This window comes from Epinephelus lanceolatus, chromosome 14 (genome assembly GCF_041903045.1).
Source record: "Epinephelus lanceolatus isolate andai-2023 chromosome 14, ASM4190304v1, whole genome shotgun sequence".
Taxonomy (NCBI): domain Eukaryota; kingdom Metazoa; phylum Chordata; class Actinopteri; order Perciformes; family Serranidae; genus Epinephelus; species Epinephelus lanceolatus.
The window spans coordinates 21,606,221-21,626,227 of NC_135747.1; the positions used below are offsets into that span (position 1 = coordinate 21,606,221).

The 20,007-nt window shown below is 41.2% G+C and overlaps 3 protein-coding genes across 3 annotated transcripts; 1 reads left to right on the forward strand and 2 right to left on the reverse strand.

The window, feature by feature from the left end:
* The first annotated feature begins 398 nt into the window (after positions 1-398).
* galnt5 (polypeptide N-acetylgalactosaminyltransferase 5) lies at positions 399-9,471 on the forward strand. The gene is made up of 10 exons (XM_033618321.2): positions 399-1,950; positions 2,029-2,195; positions 4,306-4,425; positions 5,404-5,539; positions 5,642-5,761; positions 5,852-5,969; positions 7,109-7,438; positions 7,758-7,838; positions 8,202-8,354; positions 8,580-9,471. Exons 1-10 carry the CDS (start codon positions 836-838, stop codon positions 8,715-8,717), a joined length of 2,478 nt encoding a protein of 825 aa, XP_033474212.2. The 5' UTR covers positions 399-835; the 3' UTR covers positions 8,718-9,471.
* Positions 9,467-13,941, reverse strand: ermn (ermin). Its single transcript, XM_033618322.2, has 2 exons — positions 13,120-13,941; positions 9,467-10,329 (listed from the first exon to the last, which is right to left on the reverse strand). The coding sequence occupies exons 1-2, from the start codon at positions 13,655-13,657 to the stop codon at positions 9,935-9,937; spliced, it is 933 nt and encodes a 310-aa protein (XP_033474213.2). The 5' UTR covers positions 13,658-13,941; the 3' UTR covers positions 9,467-9,934.
* Positions 13,942-15,851: 1,910 nt separating this feature from the next.
* cytip (cytohesin 1 interacting protein) lies at positions 15,852-19,500 on the reverse strand. Its single transcript, XM_033617121.2, has 8 exons — positions 19,072-19,500; positions 18,685-18,734; positions 18,475-18,529; positions 18,239-18,341; positions 17,927-18,020; positions 17,737-17,803; positions 17,272-17,338; positions 15,852-17,048 (listed from the first exon to the last, which is right to left on the reverse strand). The coding sequence occupies exons 1-8, from the start codon at positions 19,237-19,239 to the stop codon at positions 16,579-16,581; spliced, it is 1,074 nt and encodes a 357-aa protein (XP_033473012.2). The 5' UTR covers positions 19,240-19,500; the 3' UTR covers positions 15,852-16,578.
* Between the last annotated feature and the right edge of the window lie 507 nt (positions 19,501-20,007).

Below are 20,007 nucleotides of genomic sequence, written 5' to 3' on the forward strand. Positions count from 1 at the left end.
TAAATAGACTCCTGCAAATAGAGAAAACACAAGTAGTAGCATAGATGAAAACATAAATCATAAATAGGACACACTAAAAAAGGATGAATATGGCTGAGACACAGTTGTTGTTGCTGCCAATTTGACTCATAAATATATTGAGTGGGGTTGAAAATAAGCTGAAATCATATTTTTTTATGTTATTTAATTTAATTTTTAATTTAATTTCGTTTTTTATTTTATTTATTTATTTATTATTTTGTGGGACAATAAGTGTGTGCTACTTTGAGTGTTGCATATTTCAGATTTGCTACTCCCTAACTGTTTTAATGGCTGCATGTTGAGCGCTTTATTTTGAAGGGTAGACACCAAACTTCCGGTACCGCTCTAGCTTTTTCCGGCTAGCTTGCCGTTAGCTCCGCGTAGGCCGAGATTGTCCTGCCAATCTGTCCAATCAGAGTTTACTGACAGGGTGGAAGTTGGTGGTCGCTACGTCTTCATACAAAACCGTGTGTCAGTCAAAGTTGTGGCGTGGAGACTCTGCGAACAACCTGACAACTTTAGCTAACTTTCTTTTAGTGACGAAGAAGTTTTTGCGGCACGGACACAATGTCCCCCAACGGTTGGAGGTGAATGGAGTGACACGGTATGAGAAAATAACCTCACATTGTACCTTTGTGCTCGGCTACAGTTGTGTCCGACACTGCTGTGATCCATGAATGGCAACACCGACTACCGCTTCTGCTTCGTGTAATATTTCTAGCATGCCACGCAGGCAGCTAACTTCTTCAAAGACAAGAAAACTTTGCCCACAGCTCAGAAGTGGCCCACACAGTATGATACTTTGACGTTTTGTATGTTTTCGCGTGGATTTCCTTTTTTAAAAAAGCCGAGAATGATGAAGGTGAGGAGATACTTGAGGGGGAGTGGGAGGGTACTCGCGTTTGTGTTCATAGCCTCTGTCATTTGGCTGCTGCTCGACATGGCAGCACTCAAGTTATCAATAAACGATGTGAACAGTCAGCTGCTGAAGGAGAAGGTGATAAGAGAGAGGGAGATTTTTAAACAGCAGCAGTTCAGGGTGACCCAGGGGATGAGAAGGGGGTTCAAGCACCCAGTTCAGAGGGTGGACTTTGATGTTACACAAGCTGGGAAAGGACCACTTAGCTCAAGCGTCAAACTGGCCCAAGTATACAGACATGGAGGTAAGATACAGAATCAAATTTTGGAGGTGGACTCTTTTCATAACCAAGGAGATGACCACCCTAAACATGCTGCTAATGAACATAAAGATGGACCTGCCTTACAGCATGTCACATCAAAGCAGGATGTTCCTGCACAGAAAAAAGCCGTAAACCTGGATGTGAATGGGACAAAAGTAGAGAAAAGTAGAGCTATGGATGGCTCTATTAAAGTGGTGTTACCTGTAGTAGTGCCTAATGCAACCCTAGTGCCTCCTGGTGCTCAGGAAAACAAACATGCTCCCCTGCCACCCATCAAAACGGGAGACATTGTACAAAACGCTCAGGACAAAGCTGATTCAAAAGGCAAGGATGACCCTGAGACCAAGATTGAGACGACAGTGAGTCAGCTTCCACACCCTGGTAACACAACATCTAAACCTCAAATCAAGGATGCAGAACAAAAGGTTTTAGATAATAAAACAGAGGAGAAACATGACCTAAAGGCAGCGAAGGAAACCCCCAAACCTGCAATCAAGCTCCAAGCAGCAGAGGGCTCCAAGGATAACGCCACTGCCGTCAGAAAACCAGGTGTCCACAAAGTGCTCGCTTTGGATGTGACGAACGCACCCAGAGATGCCAACGCAGTGGGCCAGTTTGGTCAGGCAGCAGTTGTGGCCTTTAACGAAGATATTGAAGTGAAGAAGAGATGGGACGAAGGGCATTTTAATGTCTACCTGAGCGACAAGATCCCGGTCGACCGTGCCATCCCAGACACCAGGCCTGATATGTGAGTCCTGTTCTGCATATTTTATCTCTCAAAGTGCTTTGACTACCAAACTGAGTTGCTTTTGCTGTGATGTTCCAGGTGTGCGCAGAACCTGGTCCATGATAACCTGCCCTCCACCAGTGTGATTTTCTGTTTTGTGGATGAAGTGTGGTCCACGCTGCTTCGCTCTGTGCACAGTGTGCTCAACAGATCGCCACCACACCTCCTCGAAGAGATCATTCTGGTGGATGATTTCAGCACCAAAGGTAATAATGCTTCACCGGTAGAGTGTGTTACCTTGAATGGGTCTCCTCAGGGGGACAAAAATTGACTACAGCAACAACTAGAGCACCAGAAAACTGATAAAAATGATAACACAGAGCACTAGGCTTTTATTATCAGAGGTGTGTTATTCCTTCTGGCTCGTCTGCGGTGCACAGTGTGCCAAAAAGAGATAGATTTACAGGCATTATGTACAGAAGTTGATACACTTGCTTGTTTATGGCCTAAAACTGAATATATTCAGTATTAATAATCACAATGTGTCTAATGATTAGGCATTATTTTTCTGACTATATTAATTGCTGCTGCCTCTTAAAAATGTCTCTGACTGAAGGTCAGCTGCTTAAAAAACAGGGGATGTTTAGTTAACCTTAACAAGTGTAACGTTACATTAAGATCAATATGTCCATCTGTTGTTGCTTGTTGGGCCTGAGTTTGCCATGATATGTTTTCAGCATATTTTCAAGCATGGATCACCTTTGAGGTTAATCTGGAGAATATTCTGGACGGCATATGTTATTGTTTTGGATTGTTGCAATAATAATAAACACACATTTGTATAAAGCAAGCATATTTGTCCACTCCCACGTCGATAAGAGTATTAAAAACTTAAAAAAATATCCCTTTAAGGTACATTAATTTGCAATTAATCGCGAGTTAACAAGGGACAATAATGCGATTAATCGTGATTAAACATTTTAATCGATTGACAGCCCTGGTATACTTATATAATACTTGTTTTTTATATATTTTTTTTGTTTTTCAAAATTAGAGTCTTGCCAAAACTGGATTTTGTTTTTAGGCAAGATTGATAACAATATACAGAATGTTAGCATTATTATTATTTCACATAAACCCATACATTTCTTACTTTGAGAACACACACGCAGCGAAGTGTAGACCAGTGTAAGCTTCAGTGAAGTTCATTAGTATTAAAAACATAGCACAATTCTGGCGTGTTGGAGATCTGGAGATGTGAGAAGTGTTTTGATTTACTTAAGTACATGGTATAAAACAAATGTTACTAAAAACTATCCCTTATCTTACTATATAATAATGAAAACTTTGTCAATCTGTGTGTCTGTTCCACGTTTTTCTCCTCACTGACTTAGTCAATCCATGTGAAATTTGGCACAGTCGTAGAGGGTCATGGGAGGATGCGAATGAAGCAATATTACATAAATTGGAAACTTTGAATGGTCATATCTCATGCCCCGTATGTCATAGAGACATGAAACTTTGCACAGAGATGCCTCTCCTCATGAGGAACAAATTTGCCTCAAGAACCCATAACTTCCAGTGATATAGATTTTCTGCCATTTTGAATTTTTTGAAAACCACCAACTGGGTGGTGCTATAACCCTGGGTGGCCCAATGTTTTTTGTTTTTCTAATTTTTGGTATGACTAAGTCATGGTATGGTATGCTGTACATAATCATGGAAACTGTGTGTGTCATTCTGTCAGTGTGTCATTCTGTCTGTCCCACATTTCTCTACTCACTGACGTGGTCAATCTATGTGAAACTGCACATAGGCATTGAGGATTGGCATAGGTAGAAGGTGACAAAGCTACCAATGGGTATGGACTAGTTTGTAGCTATTTAAGATAAAGGAGTTGTGACAAAAACACACTGAGCAAGACATTTTACAGCTGATGATAAACTTGACCGCACTCTCTGATGGACAAGCTATTTATTTATGACACTGTTTCAAAATTACTGTAAACAACAATATTTGGTATTTGTGTACTGCAGTTTGATGTCACTTATCAGCCGACTCATGTGCCAGTGCTGATGTGTCTTTGATAAGATGATCAGATCAGGGAGCCAATTTATGAGTCAGGCTCTATTTAATGCACCCAGAACAGCCCTCAGCTGTTTGACTGCTCGTGACATGTTGGAGCTTTTACTTAATACGCAGCAACTAACATTTTAATGCAAATTATTTCAGTTAATATGCCAATAGAAAGTGACTCAAAAAGCCCTCAGCTGTTATTAAAGATCTGCCCATTATTTGGTGTCTGGCTTTCAAGCTGTATGCGCTTTTGTCTGCTGTCAGTGTTGTAAAATCATGTGTAATATTTTCTTCCAACAGACTATCTGAAGGAGCAGTTAGATACATACATGTCCCAGTTTCCCAAAGTGCGAATCATCCGCCTGAAGGAGCGGCAGGGCCTGATCAGGGCCAGGCTGGCCGGAGCCGCTGTAGCCAAAGGTAACTTTTAATGTATAGTTTATATATATATGCACATATGTAGAGAGGGGATGGAGGCATGGATGAAGGGTGTTTACATGAATGTGTCAAATCATGCAGTCAGACACAAACATGTCCTTTGGGGAATGACTAAATGTAATTGCTGCTCCTGTGTTTATTTGACATCTCCCAGTGAGTCATTTTCTCCCATTATCCAAACTGCCGCGTTGCTTCATAATTGTGTGCAAGTTTTGAAAGAACACTGCTGTAATTTGAGGTGTGTGTCTTGCTGCGCAGGATTATAACTGTATGGAGTAGTGTATCATGCTTATTGATATGACATGGATAGAAGTACAGTTTAGAAAAATGACATACTGTTCATATAGGCCATGTTTATTCAGCACTGAGCTAATCAGATAAGAAGAAGCATGTACACAGATCAAGTCTGGAGTTGTAAATGTCCTTTTAACACTCATGTAAAGTAAATTAATCTTGGTTGAGGGATTATGATACTGTTTAATGGGGGGTTAAAAAATGTAGTGGGCTTTAGATAATGTGATAAAAGAGCAATATATAGGTCAAAAGTACACAAAGTCTGTGACCCAGCCTCTGTATCTTGCAAAGCCAAACCGCTTGCGGATTTGATTCACCTCCATTTGCATCACAGCACATGTATTAGTAGACATGTGCATGCACTGACACATAAGAGTGAAAGTTCATCTATGGGATAATAGTCTCGTATCAAATGCAGCACTGAAACATTAGAGCAGGTCCTACTGAGTTGCACTGCACATTATTTACCAGTAGAAACCAACACAAACATGCACCTGCTCTCCTGGGCATTTGCCATGTATTCCTTATGCGTGTTATTTACATATTTAAATGAGCAACTGCATTTCAGAGAGCTCTGGGCTGCTACGCAGGTTACACTGTTAAAATGTAGTTGTGGTTATTTGTTTAACCACAGCAGGATGTTTGCTTTGCTTTTACACACTGTAGGTGAGGTACTCACCTTCCTTGACTCCCACATTGAGTGTAACGTTGGCTGGCTGGAGCCGCTGCTTGAGAGAGTTTATCTGGATCGCAAGAAGGTGCCCTGCCCAGTTATTGAAGTCATCAGTGATAAGGACATGAGGTGACGCACTCAACAAGCAGTACATGTGATGTCATCACGTTTTCTACTGTAATATAGTGGGAAAAGTAATTTTGATGTTCTGTTCCGGCTCTTTCTCCTCAGTTATATGCTGGTTGACAACTTCCAAAGAGGTATTTTCAAATGGCCTTTGGTGTTTGGCTGGAGCGCACTGTCAGACGAGTACATTAAGAAGAACAACATGAGCATCTCAGATCCCATAAAGTACCTAAACAGTCCATTTTCATATTCATATTTTCATATGACTTTATATTACTTCTACGGCATTTTAATTTATTGATTTTTATCTTACAGATGTCCAGTTATGGCCGGAGGCCTGTTCTCCATAGACAAAAAATACTTCTATGAGCTTGGTGCCTATGATTCTGGCCTGGATGTATGGGGTGGGGAGAACATGGAGATTTCTTTTAAGGTATAACACACATCTAGTTGACCTTCCTAAGCCCCTTTTCACTCTTTGATCAATAACAGTTGAGCAAGCACCCAGCAGAACCTTAGTTAGCTCTCCCCTTTCCTGTTACATTTACAGCCAAAATACATGAGGCAATGATGGGATGGGGAGGGGAGTGAGGTTTTTTACCTGCTACACAGAGTCCGCTCTTGCAGCATGTAGCTGCTGCCAGCTTCATTGTGTGTAGAGTGAGTTTTGCCAAGTGGTTATGGAGGGTTTGGAAGCATGCAGACTATATTAATACATACTGAATTAATTAATGGGATCACTGATTTGATTTATGTATTTTAATTTGAAATGAAAAATACCCGTAAGGATGCACTGCTGCATCACATTGCCTTTGGTACAATAAGGTATTCATTATAATCACTTTTACACAGATTGTACTTGTTTTTTATTCAGTTGTATGTAGTTTCACCTGTTGGAGGAAAGCAGAGCCACATGAAAGGAAAAAAAAAACTAGAACAGCCATGTAAAAATAGCGTTGAGCAGCACCCATGGAATAAAGGGCAACTTCCGTGGTCAGTGCAGCAGCTTCAGTTGATTATAATGGTCATGCTCTGCTGCAGGCCTGCAGATGTCTTGTGCCATGTGTTTTGGCCGTGGGATATCCTATGTGTTAGGTGCGTCTCTGTTGAAAAGAAAACCAAATTGTGAAGATGGTTAAAAAATGTGGCTGGAGGGCATGTACAAGCGACACTCTACAAATAACTTAACATTATTCACATCTTAAGTAAGCTGATGTTAGCAAAACACAAGCTAAGTAGCTAGCTAACGTAAAGCTACATCAAAAGGAGTTACCCTAAGGTCACATCACTAACATCAGCCAGGTTTGCTTCCTCCTTATTTCTGTGGTAACGTTAAAGAGATTTGGAAGAAGACCAGTACTGTAGGTAGCACAGTGGTGCAGTGATTAGCATTGACGCTTCACAGCAACCGGTGTCGCCAAGTGTCTTATTGTCAAGCTTATCCAACCCCACTCAGGGGAGTGGGACTTTGAATCAGTCAATTAATACAGGAATATTGTCAACAGGTGTTTGGAAACTCCCCTGAACATCTCTCACATGACTCACTGGTCCTGTATTTTGCCATTTGAACAGATCTGGATGTGTGGAGGGGAAATAGAGATTATCCCCTGCTCTCGAGTGGGACACATCTTCCGTGGACAGAATCCTTACAAGTTCCCCAAAGACAGGCAGAAGACAGTGGAGCGTAACCTGGCGAGGGTGGCAGAGGTCTGGCTGGACGAGTACAAGGACCTCTTCTACGGCCACGGCTACCACCACCTGCTGGATAAAAAGACCATTAACATCGGCAACCTCACCGAGCAGATCGAGCTGAGGAAGAGGCTCAAATGCAAGAGCTTCAAGTGGTACCTGGAGAACGTGTATCCAGAAATGAATGCTCCTTTAGCTAAAGCCGAAGGCCTGGTATGTACATGAATAAGCTTTGTTTGCATTTCACTAAAAGATCTTTTAAAAGTGAACGCTTGTTTGCTTTCCCTCTATGAAGCTATTGTTATCTCTGCTGAGAAGCTCTTAACAGAATCGGCTCAAACACAGACTGTGATTGTGCTCCTTTGGAACAAAGAATAGCTGTCCATTAAAGCTTGTGACAGCTTTCTATCGGGATTCATTGACGGACAGCAACAAGGCTCATTGTCATGTGCGACTCGAATGAGCACCCAAATGTTTGAATTGCTGTTTTTTCTCTCCAGTAAAGTTCTTGTCATCTAATTTGTCCTTGTAGGTTTTTAATCGTGGTTTAAGAAAATGCCTCAGTCTGCAGAAAGGCTCCTTGTCGTTTGAGACATGTGATCTCAGCAAGCAGGTGGGTATTTTATTTCACAGATTATTTGACTGAAAATAAACAGCAAGTGTTTAGTTTTTCACAGGAAAAAATGCAGATAATGAGGAATTTTGGCCTTTGTTGTAATTATGGGTGGGGTCACAACAGAGATATATATCCAGGAATAGACCCAGATTAGGAGGAATGCAATCAAGTTCAAGACAGGAATGACGCCACAATAAACAAGGGTGGAGTCCACGACGGGACCAGGCCTTTCTAAATGCGGTCTTTTTGGATTCAGAGCAGCCCCACTGAGCCATCCTTCAAAATCTGTCAGTTTTCATGGAGCATAATTACACCCTTGTCACTCTCCCGTCTCTGTCTCTCTCTCTCTCTCGTATTCAGAGTCAGCACTTTAATTACACCTGGATGAGGCACGTTCGCCAGCAAGATCTATGTGTCGCTCCCCACGGCAAGGGCGACGGCTTCATTTTACAATTATGTGACAACACCAAGCCCGAACACCGTTGGTTTCACAAATCCTCCAACTCCGCTCTGGTAGGTTGACTTTGGGCGTGCTGTTTGTTTTGGGTACAGTCTTTATTTTCCTTTCCTTTCTCAGCTCTATCATTTTAGAGGCTCTCAGTCTCTGTATTTAAAACAACAGGACACGCCTGCTTCAAAAAGTTGCTCTCAGCTGGGAATTAATGAAGTACAATCAAAGAGTGCTCGGAGGCCATCGCTTTGTTTGCTAATCATGTTTCCTGTTTTGTCTTTGTGAAGGCGGAGCACCTCATAGCAGAGTACGTTTCCAACCACATGTGCCTGGAGGCGGGGCCTCAGGGCGACACTCTCCACCTCAATCCGTGTGAAACCAGAAACGCCTTCCAAAAGTGGCAGTTCACACACTACCACGCTTAGTGATGAGACTGAAACGTGTCAAACATGCACTATAGAGACCTTCAGTGGCCTCACACTACAGCACGGTCTGCGGTCCAGACTCAGCACACGACTGTCCGGAGGAGGTGGGAAGCGTTTTGGTGACAGTGACGTGTGGTGTAACGCACAGGGTGTGGGGATGTGCAATGCTTCTAATTCTCTTTGTATCATATCAGCATGGACTGACCTTGAGTTTTAAGTGCCAGAGGAAAGAGAGTGTCTTCTCTCTGTTTAGGAAGATTTGGACCGGAGTTTGCTAAAGGGATTCAGGTGAACGTCTGCGCAAGAACACTCCAAATTGAGAGCAACATATCGTCTCAATGCCAAAGATTAACTGTGCCTCTTAGATATGAAACGTAAAAAAGTGATTTTTCCTTTTTGTTTTTTCTCTGCTGGGACCGAATCATAAGTTAAATTGCATGTAATGTACATTGTATACATTTGTATTAAACATATCACATATTTTCGGTGAGACATCTATTGTAGGTGTCACATATTTTTACGTTTGAAGAGGCACATGGGTGAAACAGCTGCTTCAATGATTTTAAATGCTGCATAATTTAGGTGTAGGTGTTGTACAGACTGTCTCCTTTGTATGATTTTTTTTCTTGACACTAGAGGGAAGTGTTTGCTCGGAACATAAAATAAACCTGTGCTGTGATATCATGATTTTGTGGCCTGTTATCAAATACATTTTCTTAAGAAAATAAAAATAAAATGACAGATAAAGATTTAATACCATGTTTTTCTTTATTGTTTTTGTCCTTATCCACTAGTCATTGGGACATGTTAGTATGTGTGTTCAGTAAATCACCTGAAAACACTGAAGCTCTAATACCAAACAGCGTCATAGTTATTATAGGATTATAAAGCCCTGAGCGTCTTATTTGTGTAATCTGCTACTCAAATACCTGCCTTACATAACAAGATGCTTTCATCCTCATCAAATGAAAAACATGAAGTACATCCTAGACATGGGATGTTTTTAGGCATCGCTCTCCAATCAGATGCTACACAGAAGATATGAATGGCACTCTTCATTTGAAAGATTTTATGAAACCTGGAGTTACGTCAGAGATTTTCCAATACCATGTACAAGATTTTAGAACAAATAAATATGTAAACTGTAGATGTGCAATCAGTTTCCTGTATGCTCTTTTTTTGTGTTATGGCAGTTTTTATTTTCCTTTAAAACCATCCTACAAATTCATAATCATGTGCTCAAATGCCTCTATCTTCTGGCGGGTGTTGCCTCTGCGGATCCTGCGGTAGGACACGGTGCTGTATTTGGAGGAAGAGAGGTGGTTGAAGGATTTCTGGGAGCTGGCGCTGCCACCGGATTTCTTCGGCAGAGGCAGAGTGGAGTAGCCTGGATTGGGCTTTTGATGAAACCCCACGGAGACATGGAAGTTGTGGTCCTGCTCTGGCTTGTGGTCCACCTGAAGCTGCCTGTCACCTGGTATCTGGAGTTCAGCACTGGACATCTGCTCTGGGATGTCTGCTTCCCCTTTCATTCTTGTGTCACTCTCCTCATTGGTGATGTCAGAGGGTTCAAGGTTTGGTGTCACTTCTTTCTTCTCAGTTGGTAGATTTGCTAAAGAGAAAAGGAAGAGATAAATCTGTTTTGTATTCTGTAAACATCAGAGGTATGGACTCAAGTCACAAATTTGATGACTTTAGACTTGACATGACAAAATCCAAGAAGAGTGCAACTTGACTTGGACTTTAACACCAGTATCACATGACTTCGCTTGAACTTGAGCCTTTTGACTTGAAAAATACTCAAAACCTTCCCCAAACCCAAAGATCTTATTTAAAAGGTGTGCCTCATATCAATTAATTTACCTTATTTTTTTATTTCCTTTAGATGTAAAACACGGGGCAATATTCAATATCACTTTAACCTTTTGAAATCAAATTGACTTGATTTCTTACCAAAACATGGGAAGAAGGCTATGAGCAACGAAAGAAGAAATGATCCCAAATAATTGCAAGAAATTAGTAAAAAGAGAAAATTTAAGACAAGAAAATTAGTTAAGAAAAAACAGAAAACTAAAAGCAATCAAACAAGGAAATTACCTGGAAAAGTGCTTAAAAATTACAATAATTCTATACCATAACTTTATGTAATAATATTCTTTTACCTGTAATTTTCTAAATCTGTTATTTTCTTGCAATTTGTGGGACTTTTCTTACCAAGTTGCCCATTGTCTTTTTACCCATGCTTTTTGAAAGATATTGCACCAGTTTGCTCAGGGTTCAAAGGTTTAAATACTTGCAAAAGGTGTCTGAAAGCTGCTCAAGAAAAGTTTCAAAGGGTTAAAGGAAGAATAGTCTGGCATAAAAATCCTAAATTTGGGAGGTTAAAGATATTTTGCCAATTTAAGATATGATAAATACAACAAGACAGGACAGAAAATTACAAAATTCATTCTGTTGTGCTATTCATTAGTAATGCTACATGGTATGAAGGTGCAGCATCAGAACTCCTTTATTTTACTAAGTTCAGTTGTCCTTGTTTTAATAAACTTGTTTTAACATATAAATACAAATTTTAGAAAGCATTCTTGATTTTTGTACATTTATTGTCTCTCTGTTGTTAAAATGACATTACATTTAGTCAAGAGTTCATTATGACTTTTTTAAGAATTGAAAATCAAAGTTGAGGACCCAAACACTTGACTTGGGACTTGTCAGTCTTGACTTGGAGCTTGACTTGAGACTTGAGTGCGAGGACTTGAATCTTACTTGTGACTTGCAAAGCAATGACTTTGTCCCACCTCTGCTTAAGACCAAAAGAATACCCTCTTGATCAATCAATTTCCCTGCACAATAACAGGTGCAGGGTGGACGGGTGGCTTTGGGGTCTCCAGCCCTGAATGATTTAAAGCCCAGAAACAATGCTATTTCCTAAATACATCTAATATAAACTGATTAATAAATGTTCCTCTGTTGCTCTCTATTCATTTAAGAGCACTGAAAACCACATTTACTTGGCATTGTTAGGGATCCTTGATTTGCAATTAGAGCAGCCCAGATTATTATAGCATGGATTCAAATGAAGCATATTTGTCAACTAAACTTTCACTCTGTGAAGTCTACTCCAGCATAGTATAACAAAAACAGGTCCAAGATAAGTTATCTCTATAAACATATATCTGCATATGTATGCAGAATCTGTAGATGACAGGGAAAGATTCTGGTATCAGAAGTTTAGTATTGACCAGTCACATTTGAACAGCAGGTGAACAGTCTTTCTGGAGAGATGAAATGCATTAGTTGAAATGCAATCTCTGAACCCAGTGGATTTCATCTATTGGCTATTGACAAGTTTGCTTTTTATTAGCTTTTTAAAATTTATCTGCATTCATATGCAAATATCGGGTTATGGAGATGACCAGCACACGGAGGAGGAAATCTTGTTGTGGATATCTGGCTACACCTGATCAGCCAAGAATATTGGCCCTCACCTCCAGAAGCTTTATCATCATCAGACTGATAGCTTATGGGCCCCTATTTAATATAACCTACCTAAAATGCAGTATCATCAGACAATTTTTGCATCTGTTTAGGTGGCATGAGTAAAGTTAATCATCCTCAATAGCCTATTTATTGTGTTACGGTTTCAGAGTGATGGAGACAGTAGGACAGCAATTAGATAAAAAACAGTATGTAGGCTCCACAGGATGTTTTTTTTTTTCTTGGTAACTATCATTTTTCCCAAATGATGTACAGATTTTTAGGAATTCTATTATCTCAGATGTCTTGGATAAAAGCGTTCATATAGCTGCTGTAAATGGGAAAAAAATCTCTCTCGGACCCCCCTAGGTATAGTGGTCACTACAGTGGACAGCTATTTAGAAAGCCATTGGACATACATGGACATACACTGACATACACTGCCACCCACTGGCCAGGTGTTGTTAGTGTAACACAAATCCCTCAAAACCAAGATGGCCGACAGAATGCATGAAATGTTGTGCAGCTCAAGAATATCTTGCAAGCCCCTGTATAATAGGAGACCCTGGCAGGTAAATAAAATCTGGAAAAATCAAGTAACATCTAAGGAGTAATACAGTTGTTACATTTTTCAACTACAATTAATAGTATTCCTGCAACTTTGTTGTTCTTGAAAATACTTCATCTGCAGAGGAAGGAGTTGAATGAGGGAGAGGGGAGGTAGGTACAGAAGGGAGGAGTAGAAAGAGAGGGGAGAAGGTGAGGAGTCAGGAGCAAAGTTCAATGTTTTGCATGGCATTGAACAGTATTAGAGTTTGTTAAAAAAAAAATGTGAACACACTAGTTTAACCGCATTAAAATATATTTGTATAGTTTCATGTGATATATATGTGGAAAAACACCTTGAAAAATGTCCTGCACTTACCTTTTTCTGCTGATATATTCTGCTGTGTTTGCATGTCAGCAGCTGGGCAGTTTCGTGATTTTCCACATGCACTCACAGACGTCTCTGGAGTTATAGCCTGTGCCCGTGGATCTGCAGGATCTGACTGATCCTTAGGCTCAGTTTTAGGTCTCTGGAGCTCTTCCTCTTCTTGTTCAGTCACAGTAACCTGCTGAGTCACTTCTTCCTCCAACTCTGTGACTTCTTCCTCAATAATGGATTCTTCTTCTCCCCCTGTATCATCCTCATCAGCTGCCACACTGTTGACAAGATGCTCACGCTCGTTGGCACCAAATCCGCAAGATGTGTTTGACTTTCTGTCCTGGTGAGCTTGGTCCTCATCACTGTAGAACACAGAGTCATCTCCCTCCTCCATTAGCCACACATCAGGTTCCTCTGGGGTCTGGAGAGCCTCTTGAGTGATCCCACCAATGATCTCCAGCACCTGGGATGCCAGTGCATCTTCGTCTATTGTGGGCCTCGGGTTCCTTGGAGGCATTGTGGTTGTCTCCATCTCCATCTGCCTGTTTTTCTTTCTCCTGTGATACTGAATATAGTCAAGCTTCAATGCGCTTAGTTGTTTTTTGCAAACTGAATTAAAGTTTAAGCAACTTCAGACTTCTCATCGTCAGATCGTCTGCTCCAGTGTGTTACCAGAATACTACTTATCCTACATTGTCAGAGAGTGAAGACAAAATCCATCCTGCGCTTCAGTCAGCAGTGTCAGGTCAAGCTCTCTAGTGTGCTCTCTAGTGCTAGTACCATGTAATTCTGTGTGCGTGTTGAATCACAGAAGAACAGGGGTTTTGTTGTGGCCCCAACAAAGACTCTTTGTGACTCTGGCATCTGTATATGAAGTGATTGTACTCATTCTGTGATAATCTCTGCTGGGTGACCACCTTCATTCTGTTACGTCGTGAGTCTGGATTAACATTCTCCTATAGGTTTTTCTTCTTCAGTGAACATAAATACCATTGCATCTTAAGTAAGATGCTGATATAACAGTTTGGAAGCTTACAGCATTATCAACACACATCAGCACTGTTCGAGCTACAAAGAGGTATCACTTTCCAGTATTTCACAAAAATACAAAGAGTTGTAAAGATTTGTGGATTTTTCCTTCCCCATTACTCATGTCACAACCCCTTAGATTTATTCTGTGATGCTTTGGAGGGGCCTGACCCCTAGGTTGGAAGCCACAAGACTGAACTACATAACTGTGTATGAAGTAGTTTAAGATTGATCCATCTAAAAAAGCTACACCAGTAAAAACCCTGCTAACAGGCTGATGCTTGATAGTGACAATCTAATAATGTGACATAGGACTAATTTTACAGCAGAACCACCTTTTTTTGCATCTTCAGCACCTTTTGCTGGTTGATAATACTTCTGTTCTTTCACTTAAATAGGATTTTGAATGCAGGACCTTTATTTTACGTGTTGTTTTAGTACCATTACTTAATTAAAGGATGTGAATTCTATGGAAGCCCTGAGGGGCAAGTGAGACAAAAAATCTGGCGATCCATTGTCTATGTCTGAGCTAAATTGTTTTCTCTGTCTCACAGTCTTTGTACATGGGGCACCCACTCCACCAGGTGAGCCAGTGGGCACCCAAAGAACTTCGTTTTTAATCGGTTATAACACATGAAAAAAAGTTTTGGTGACCTTTTTTATGTGTTTGTGCTCATTCTGGCCACAAGAGGCTGAAATGCACCACTACCCTATATTCTAAAAAGATACATATATTGTGTGCTAGCAAGTTGGCGTGTGTTTAGAGTGCATGGAGAAATTAAAACTGGAAAAACTAAACCTGGAAAAGAGACGTGACAGCCTTCATAACACAGGATAGGGTGCACTTCAGCCTCTTGTGGCTGAAAGGAGTATTACAACAAGAAACACAGAGAGAAATTATTCAGACAAAAAATAAAATGATAATAATAATGATGTAGCAAACTGTCAAACAACTCTCCCACCTGTTTCACCGATTTTATTTATTTATTGTAAGGAAAGTCAGACAACTTATCCTGGCAAAACCTTGACCTGTTCTTAAGTCATGAACACAATTTAGATCAGACACAGGAAATTGGTCAACGTGTTTTTTTCTTACTGCATTTGCCTCTCAGTGCTTCCATGTAACACTGTCTACATGCAAAATAACTTTTCATAATAATTCTTTTCATAAGAAGCACTGAACCATTTTATTTCCTGTTTCATAACACAAAACAGTAAAATGAGGTGGTGATCTTTTTTACAATGATTTTTCTCCACTCTTTCAGTTTTGCTACTTTAAAATAAAATCATTTTTGTGAATAGTTATCATCGAGTGAGGGAAAACAGTTTACTTTATTATAATGTGCTAATGTGATGATGCCCCTCTGTAGCTCTCTCTCTGCAGCAGTGACAGCAGCAGCAGCAGGAAACCAAAGACGTGAGACTTATTACAGGAAACGTGTGAGGTTTCTATTCTCAAGTGTTGTAGCCTTATATTTACAAGCTAGTGTGCATTACCCAAAATAATATTGTGTGTAAACCTTCATCATAAACAGAAATCCTCAGTGTAGCTCACTCTGACGTAAGAATGAGTGTGTGTTATTATCTGGTGTCTAACAGAAAACACAGGAAGGGTTTGTAAGACTTCACAAGTTTATTATCATTTTTTTTAAGCTTTTTTATACAGATTTTCTTGATTTGATATCAAAAAATAAATCATGACATTCTCCCAAAAAGCTTTATTTTCATGCTTCTGAAATTGAAAAAAACACATTTAAGCACTTTCACAGTTTACAAGAAACAGTGTCAGTGTTTCTGAACCAACACCGAAAGTTGCAGACAGCCTGAAAATAATGATGGAAATGAAAACGGTTAAGTAGTACCTCCTTTGCCCACATCCTGTTTTGAACTGAGCAGACATCTATACTGAGTAGAGCTTTGGTTTTGGTTTTCAGCACCTGAATGTGACAGAGGTACTCTTTAAATGTCTACCTGACCTGAAAAATGAATGGTTGTTGTGTGTTTTAGGTCACGAAGGTCTAAAAACTCAAGGTGCTACACGAATACAGCTACTGCAGTTCAGACTATTCTCATTAATGCTCATCCCACTATGATTATGGCATGGGAAAATGTCAGTTTTAATTCAAGCTAGTAGGATGCATAATCTCATCTATGTACATTACAATCTTGTTCACATACATTCATTCAAACAGTGGAAGATTGTTTTCGTAATGCTTTTGTGCCGGCACCAGTCTGAGCCAAGCAGTGAGCCAGGCTCACCTCTGAGGCTGAGGACCTTCTTGGGTAAACTTTGACCTTGGCAAATGCCAAGTGCCAACATGTCCATTGTCTCTGTGTTCCCATGAAGGCCAAAAGGGTTTACCCAACCTTAAGTGTGGGTATCATTATAGAGTCTTTTTCTTTCTGCAACAAAAGCATGTGAACAAGTCACTAAGTGTTTGTTCCCGTCTCCTCCTCTTCAACTGATCGCTGGAGTCCAGGAATTAACTTCAGGATGTGTTTACGAACGCTGCCTCTCCTGCTCTTACGGGGCAGGGTACCGAACAAGGAGGAGATCCTTGTTTCCTCCCAGGAAGGAGAGAGGGAGCTACTGCTGCCTGCCAAACTGGAGCTGCTGGAGCGGCAGAGGGATTGGTGATGACGGCTGGAGCTGGAGGAGAACCCGCAGTCCTGTGAGGGGAAATCTCTGGAGAAGAAGCAGCCGTCGTCCGTGGTGCTGGCTGCACTGCAGGGGCTGGGAGAGCACAGATCCCCAAACACACTGGCCTGGTCACTGTCATCTGTCATCACGCTCCTGTAGCTACTGTCACTAGAAAAACGCCGGCCACAGCGGCCTGAGGGGGAGTTCAGACTTACTGAGGAGCCCATTGAGAGGTGGAGGCTGCTGTTGTTGAAGTTACCTGAAAACACAACAGAGTCCCTGTTAGAGAAATGCTGCAGCTGGCGAGAAATTTGCAACAGGATGTTCGTCAGTCTGTGTTCATTTCTCTGGGGAACTCCTTTTATCTGATTTATTGGAGTTTACACTTGAATTCACAACATGAACAGTGCCGCTTTAGAAGCATGACCGTGGCTGTGAGAAGGGAAGTGCTGTGGTCTGACAGCTGAGCAAAACCCTCTCACCTCGCACTAGCTGCTTTTCCTGTAATGAGAGGGCTTGCAGCTCCACCAACTTCTCACGAAGCGTTTGCTGTATGGGCAAGAAACAACATGGTTTAACTTCCAGTAAAATTCTTACAGCGTATACACTCATACATATGCTCTGATGAAAGCCTGAAAAGCTCAAAGTGAAATACTGCATAGTCCTTGTGTGGACATCTCTTCTATCAACTCATACATTCAGAACATTTATCTACAGAGTATGAGAGCACACATTTCTACTGCTGTGTGGGTTTAGTTGTGAAATATTTGAGTATAATCTGATTCACACAGTAGGTCAGCCTGTAATTAACAACTGCGTGGCAGTTATGCTCTTTCATTACAAATAGCTGGGTTTGTGTGGTTAAGTAGAGTTGTCTGTACGCTGCAACACAACCACAGAGCTGCTGTATCTCAACAACAAACATGGGCAGGGTTAAAGAGACACACCTTGAGCTGGTTCATCCTCTTCTCCAGCTCTATCTGCTTCACTATGTTTCCACATACAGTCTCCATCCTGAAATCACATAATAACACATAGTTACACACACTTTCAACACCCTTCATTTGTACTGCTATGCAGCTGATTTATCCTCTGCTGTGCTTCGCTGTACAACCAGTTTTAATTAATTTTACTCACTTTAGAGTGTTGGTTGATTCTTTAATCAGATCCAGGATGTGCTGATGAGACGACCCCTCAATGCTGACCCCATTGATAGTGACGATAATGTCTCCTGCGATAAATGAGGATGCAAAAAAGAGGAACTTGATCAATTACGAGAACTCACCATGGCTCTGTGTGGTATTATTGCATCAGTATGGGTGTGTGCGTGTATAAAAAAGTGATGTATCTGTCAATCTATGTGCACCAGAAAGGCATGATAAGGTCTGCCGGTTTCGTGTGTGTATGAAAGCCTGTGCAGGGCCTGTAAAGAAGGCGTAGGTGGTTCACCTGCGGTCAGGCCAGCACTCTCAGCAGCGCTTTCCTCCTGCACTTGGCGCACAAACGTGCACATCTCCACTGCAGAGCTGTCCTTCAGCTGCAGGCCATAGGTCTGCAACAAGAGACCATTTGTTAGGAAAACAATACCTTTCCACAAAAAGATCCTCTTAAACTTGAAGTGAGCATGAAAATTGCTCCAGAATCAGATATTGAAAGGGATTTTAACAATTATAAAAGGTGGTTACCTGAATTTCAAAACCAAATGTTTCATTGTCTTGTTTTTCCAGTACAATTGTGGTCCTGTGCAAAAAAAGAAAAGCAAAAAATACTTCATTTTTTCTGACTTTAATTGTCTTTTAATACAAAATCTATTGCAAAAACATAAAAAAAATGCAATAAATTTGAAACGTAGGAAGGCTGAAGTTGAACTGCACATCAGATTTTGATGTATTTACCTTTGTGGGTCGGCGTAATCAACCAGTGAGTTGGTGCGGCTTGGTTTGGGCTGCAAAAGAAGAATTGCAGAGTTCCTCTTTAAAACAATATAATAAATTCATGGTTTAAACCTCTCCTGGAACTAAAGAGGTCAGTCACTGTTAGAACATGCTGATCCTACAGTGCTAAATAACTCAAAAGATTAAAATTGTTAAAAGGCTTTTAGGCCAGCTGCAGGGAGCTGCTGTACTTAGTTGGTGGTAAATCAGTAAACTGCTTCTCATTATAAAACAGTACTGTGTGAGAGAAATCTCAGCTCCAATCAAGTTTCTATGACAGAGTTTGCAGAAGTGTGTGTGTTTACATGTTATTTTCCAAATATATGTCAACTTGGCTTATTGTCTCACCTTGCAAACTCTGGGCAGAGAGCCTGTGTTGTGCCGGTGTCGATCATTGTTTCCCCTCAGTGAGCGTCTGTACCACAGGGAGCATTTTTTCCTCAGAGTATTATCCAGAATGTAACTCTCTTGGCTGCCCTGGCGTGGAAGTCCATTGAAATTCATGGTGGACTGCATGGTAGAGTAGTCCTCAAAGCACCATCATGTCCTGCTGCAGCAGCTCTTCAGTGATTGTGTGGCCCTGCCCCGCTGTGCAGCCAAAATGTGTCAAAGCGGAAATCCACGTCATGTGATGGTTGTGGTGGACCCGCATCTGCATCACATACCTAATTTCCTGTTCGCCTCTTTTGACTTCTTTCTTGAGAAGGGATGGTCTGCTGTTTTGAGAAGCAAAGGCCGGAGTTTTTCTCTTTTTATTCCCCCTCAAACAGTCCCTTTCCCTTTTTGCAGTCTAAGCGATTCGATTTATGGTCTGTCAGAAATCAGTAATGCATGAGAAACCACCACCTCACGCCTCCACCGGCACCTGCTCCCAGCCTCTCTCACTCTCAGTTTCTCAATGGGCTTAGCCTCAGTCTAAGCCTGAGTCCTGTGTTCTGCCAAGCAGGGAGACTTGTCTTATGAGGACAGACAAAAGGCTGATTTAGCTCGGGGCCAGTGTCACGCTCCCCAAACAGACAGCATGGGTCATTGGATCGAAGGCATCAGACATGGTTGTGTTCAAAAGGGAGATCACACACACACAGGCCGGCAGCCGGGGAGACAATGGCTGATGGGTAAAGAAAACTAAACCACAGTGCACAAGCCTTCTCCCACCACCACACCCATGCCTACAAAAGGTGCACTGTTTAATCTGCAGGGAGGGAGTATCATCTTTGCACAGCAACTGCACTTCTTTGGTGACCAGAATATCAGAGAACATTGTCTTTTCACTTTGAGCCTTCA

Excerpts from the sequence above, each read along its gene's own strand:
- galnt5 (XM_033618321.2), top strand. The coding sequence starts at position 836 with ATGTTTTCGCGTGGATTTCCTTTTTTAAAAAAGCCGAGAATGATGAAG. Across the intron at positions 1,951-2,028 it reads CCAGACACCAGGCCTGATAT|GTGTGCGCAGAACCTGGTCC; the intron begins GTGAGTCCTGTT and ends GTGATGTTCCAG. Across the intron at positions 7,839-8,201 it reads CATGTGATCTCAGCAAGCAG|AGTCAGCACTTTAATTACAC; the intron begins GTGGGTATTTTA and ends TCTCGTATTCAG.
- ermn (XM_033618322.2), bottom strand. The coding sequence starts at position 13,657 with ATGGAGATGGAGACAACCACAATGCCTCCAAGGAACCCGAGGCCCACA. Across the intron at positions 10,330-13,119 it reads GAATATATCAGCAGAAAAAG|CAAATCTACCAACTGAGAAG; the intron begins GTAAGTGCAGGA and ends TTTTCTCTTTAG.
- cytip (XM_033617121.2), bottom strand. The coding sequence starts at position 19,239 with ATGCAGTCCACCATGAATTTCAATGGACTTCCACGCCAGGGCAGCCAA. Across the intron at positions 18,735-19,071 it reads CTCTGCCCAGAGTTTGCAAG|CCCAAACCAAGCCGCACCAA; the intron begins GTGAGACAATAA and ends CTTCTTTTGCAG. Across the intron at positions 18,530-18,684 it reads GATTACGCCGACCCACAAAG|GACCACAATTGTACTGGAAA; the intron begins GTAAATACATCA and ends TTTTTTGCACAG.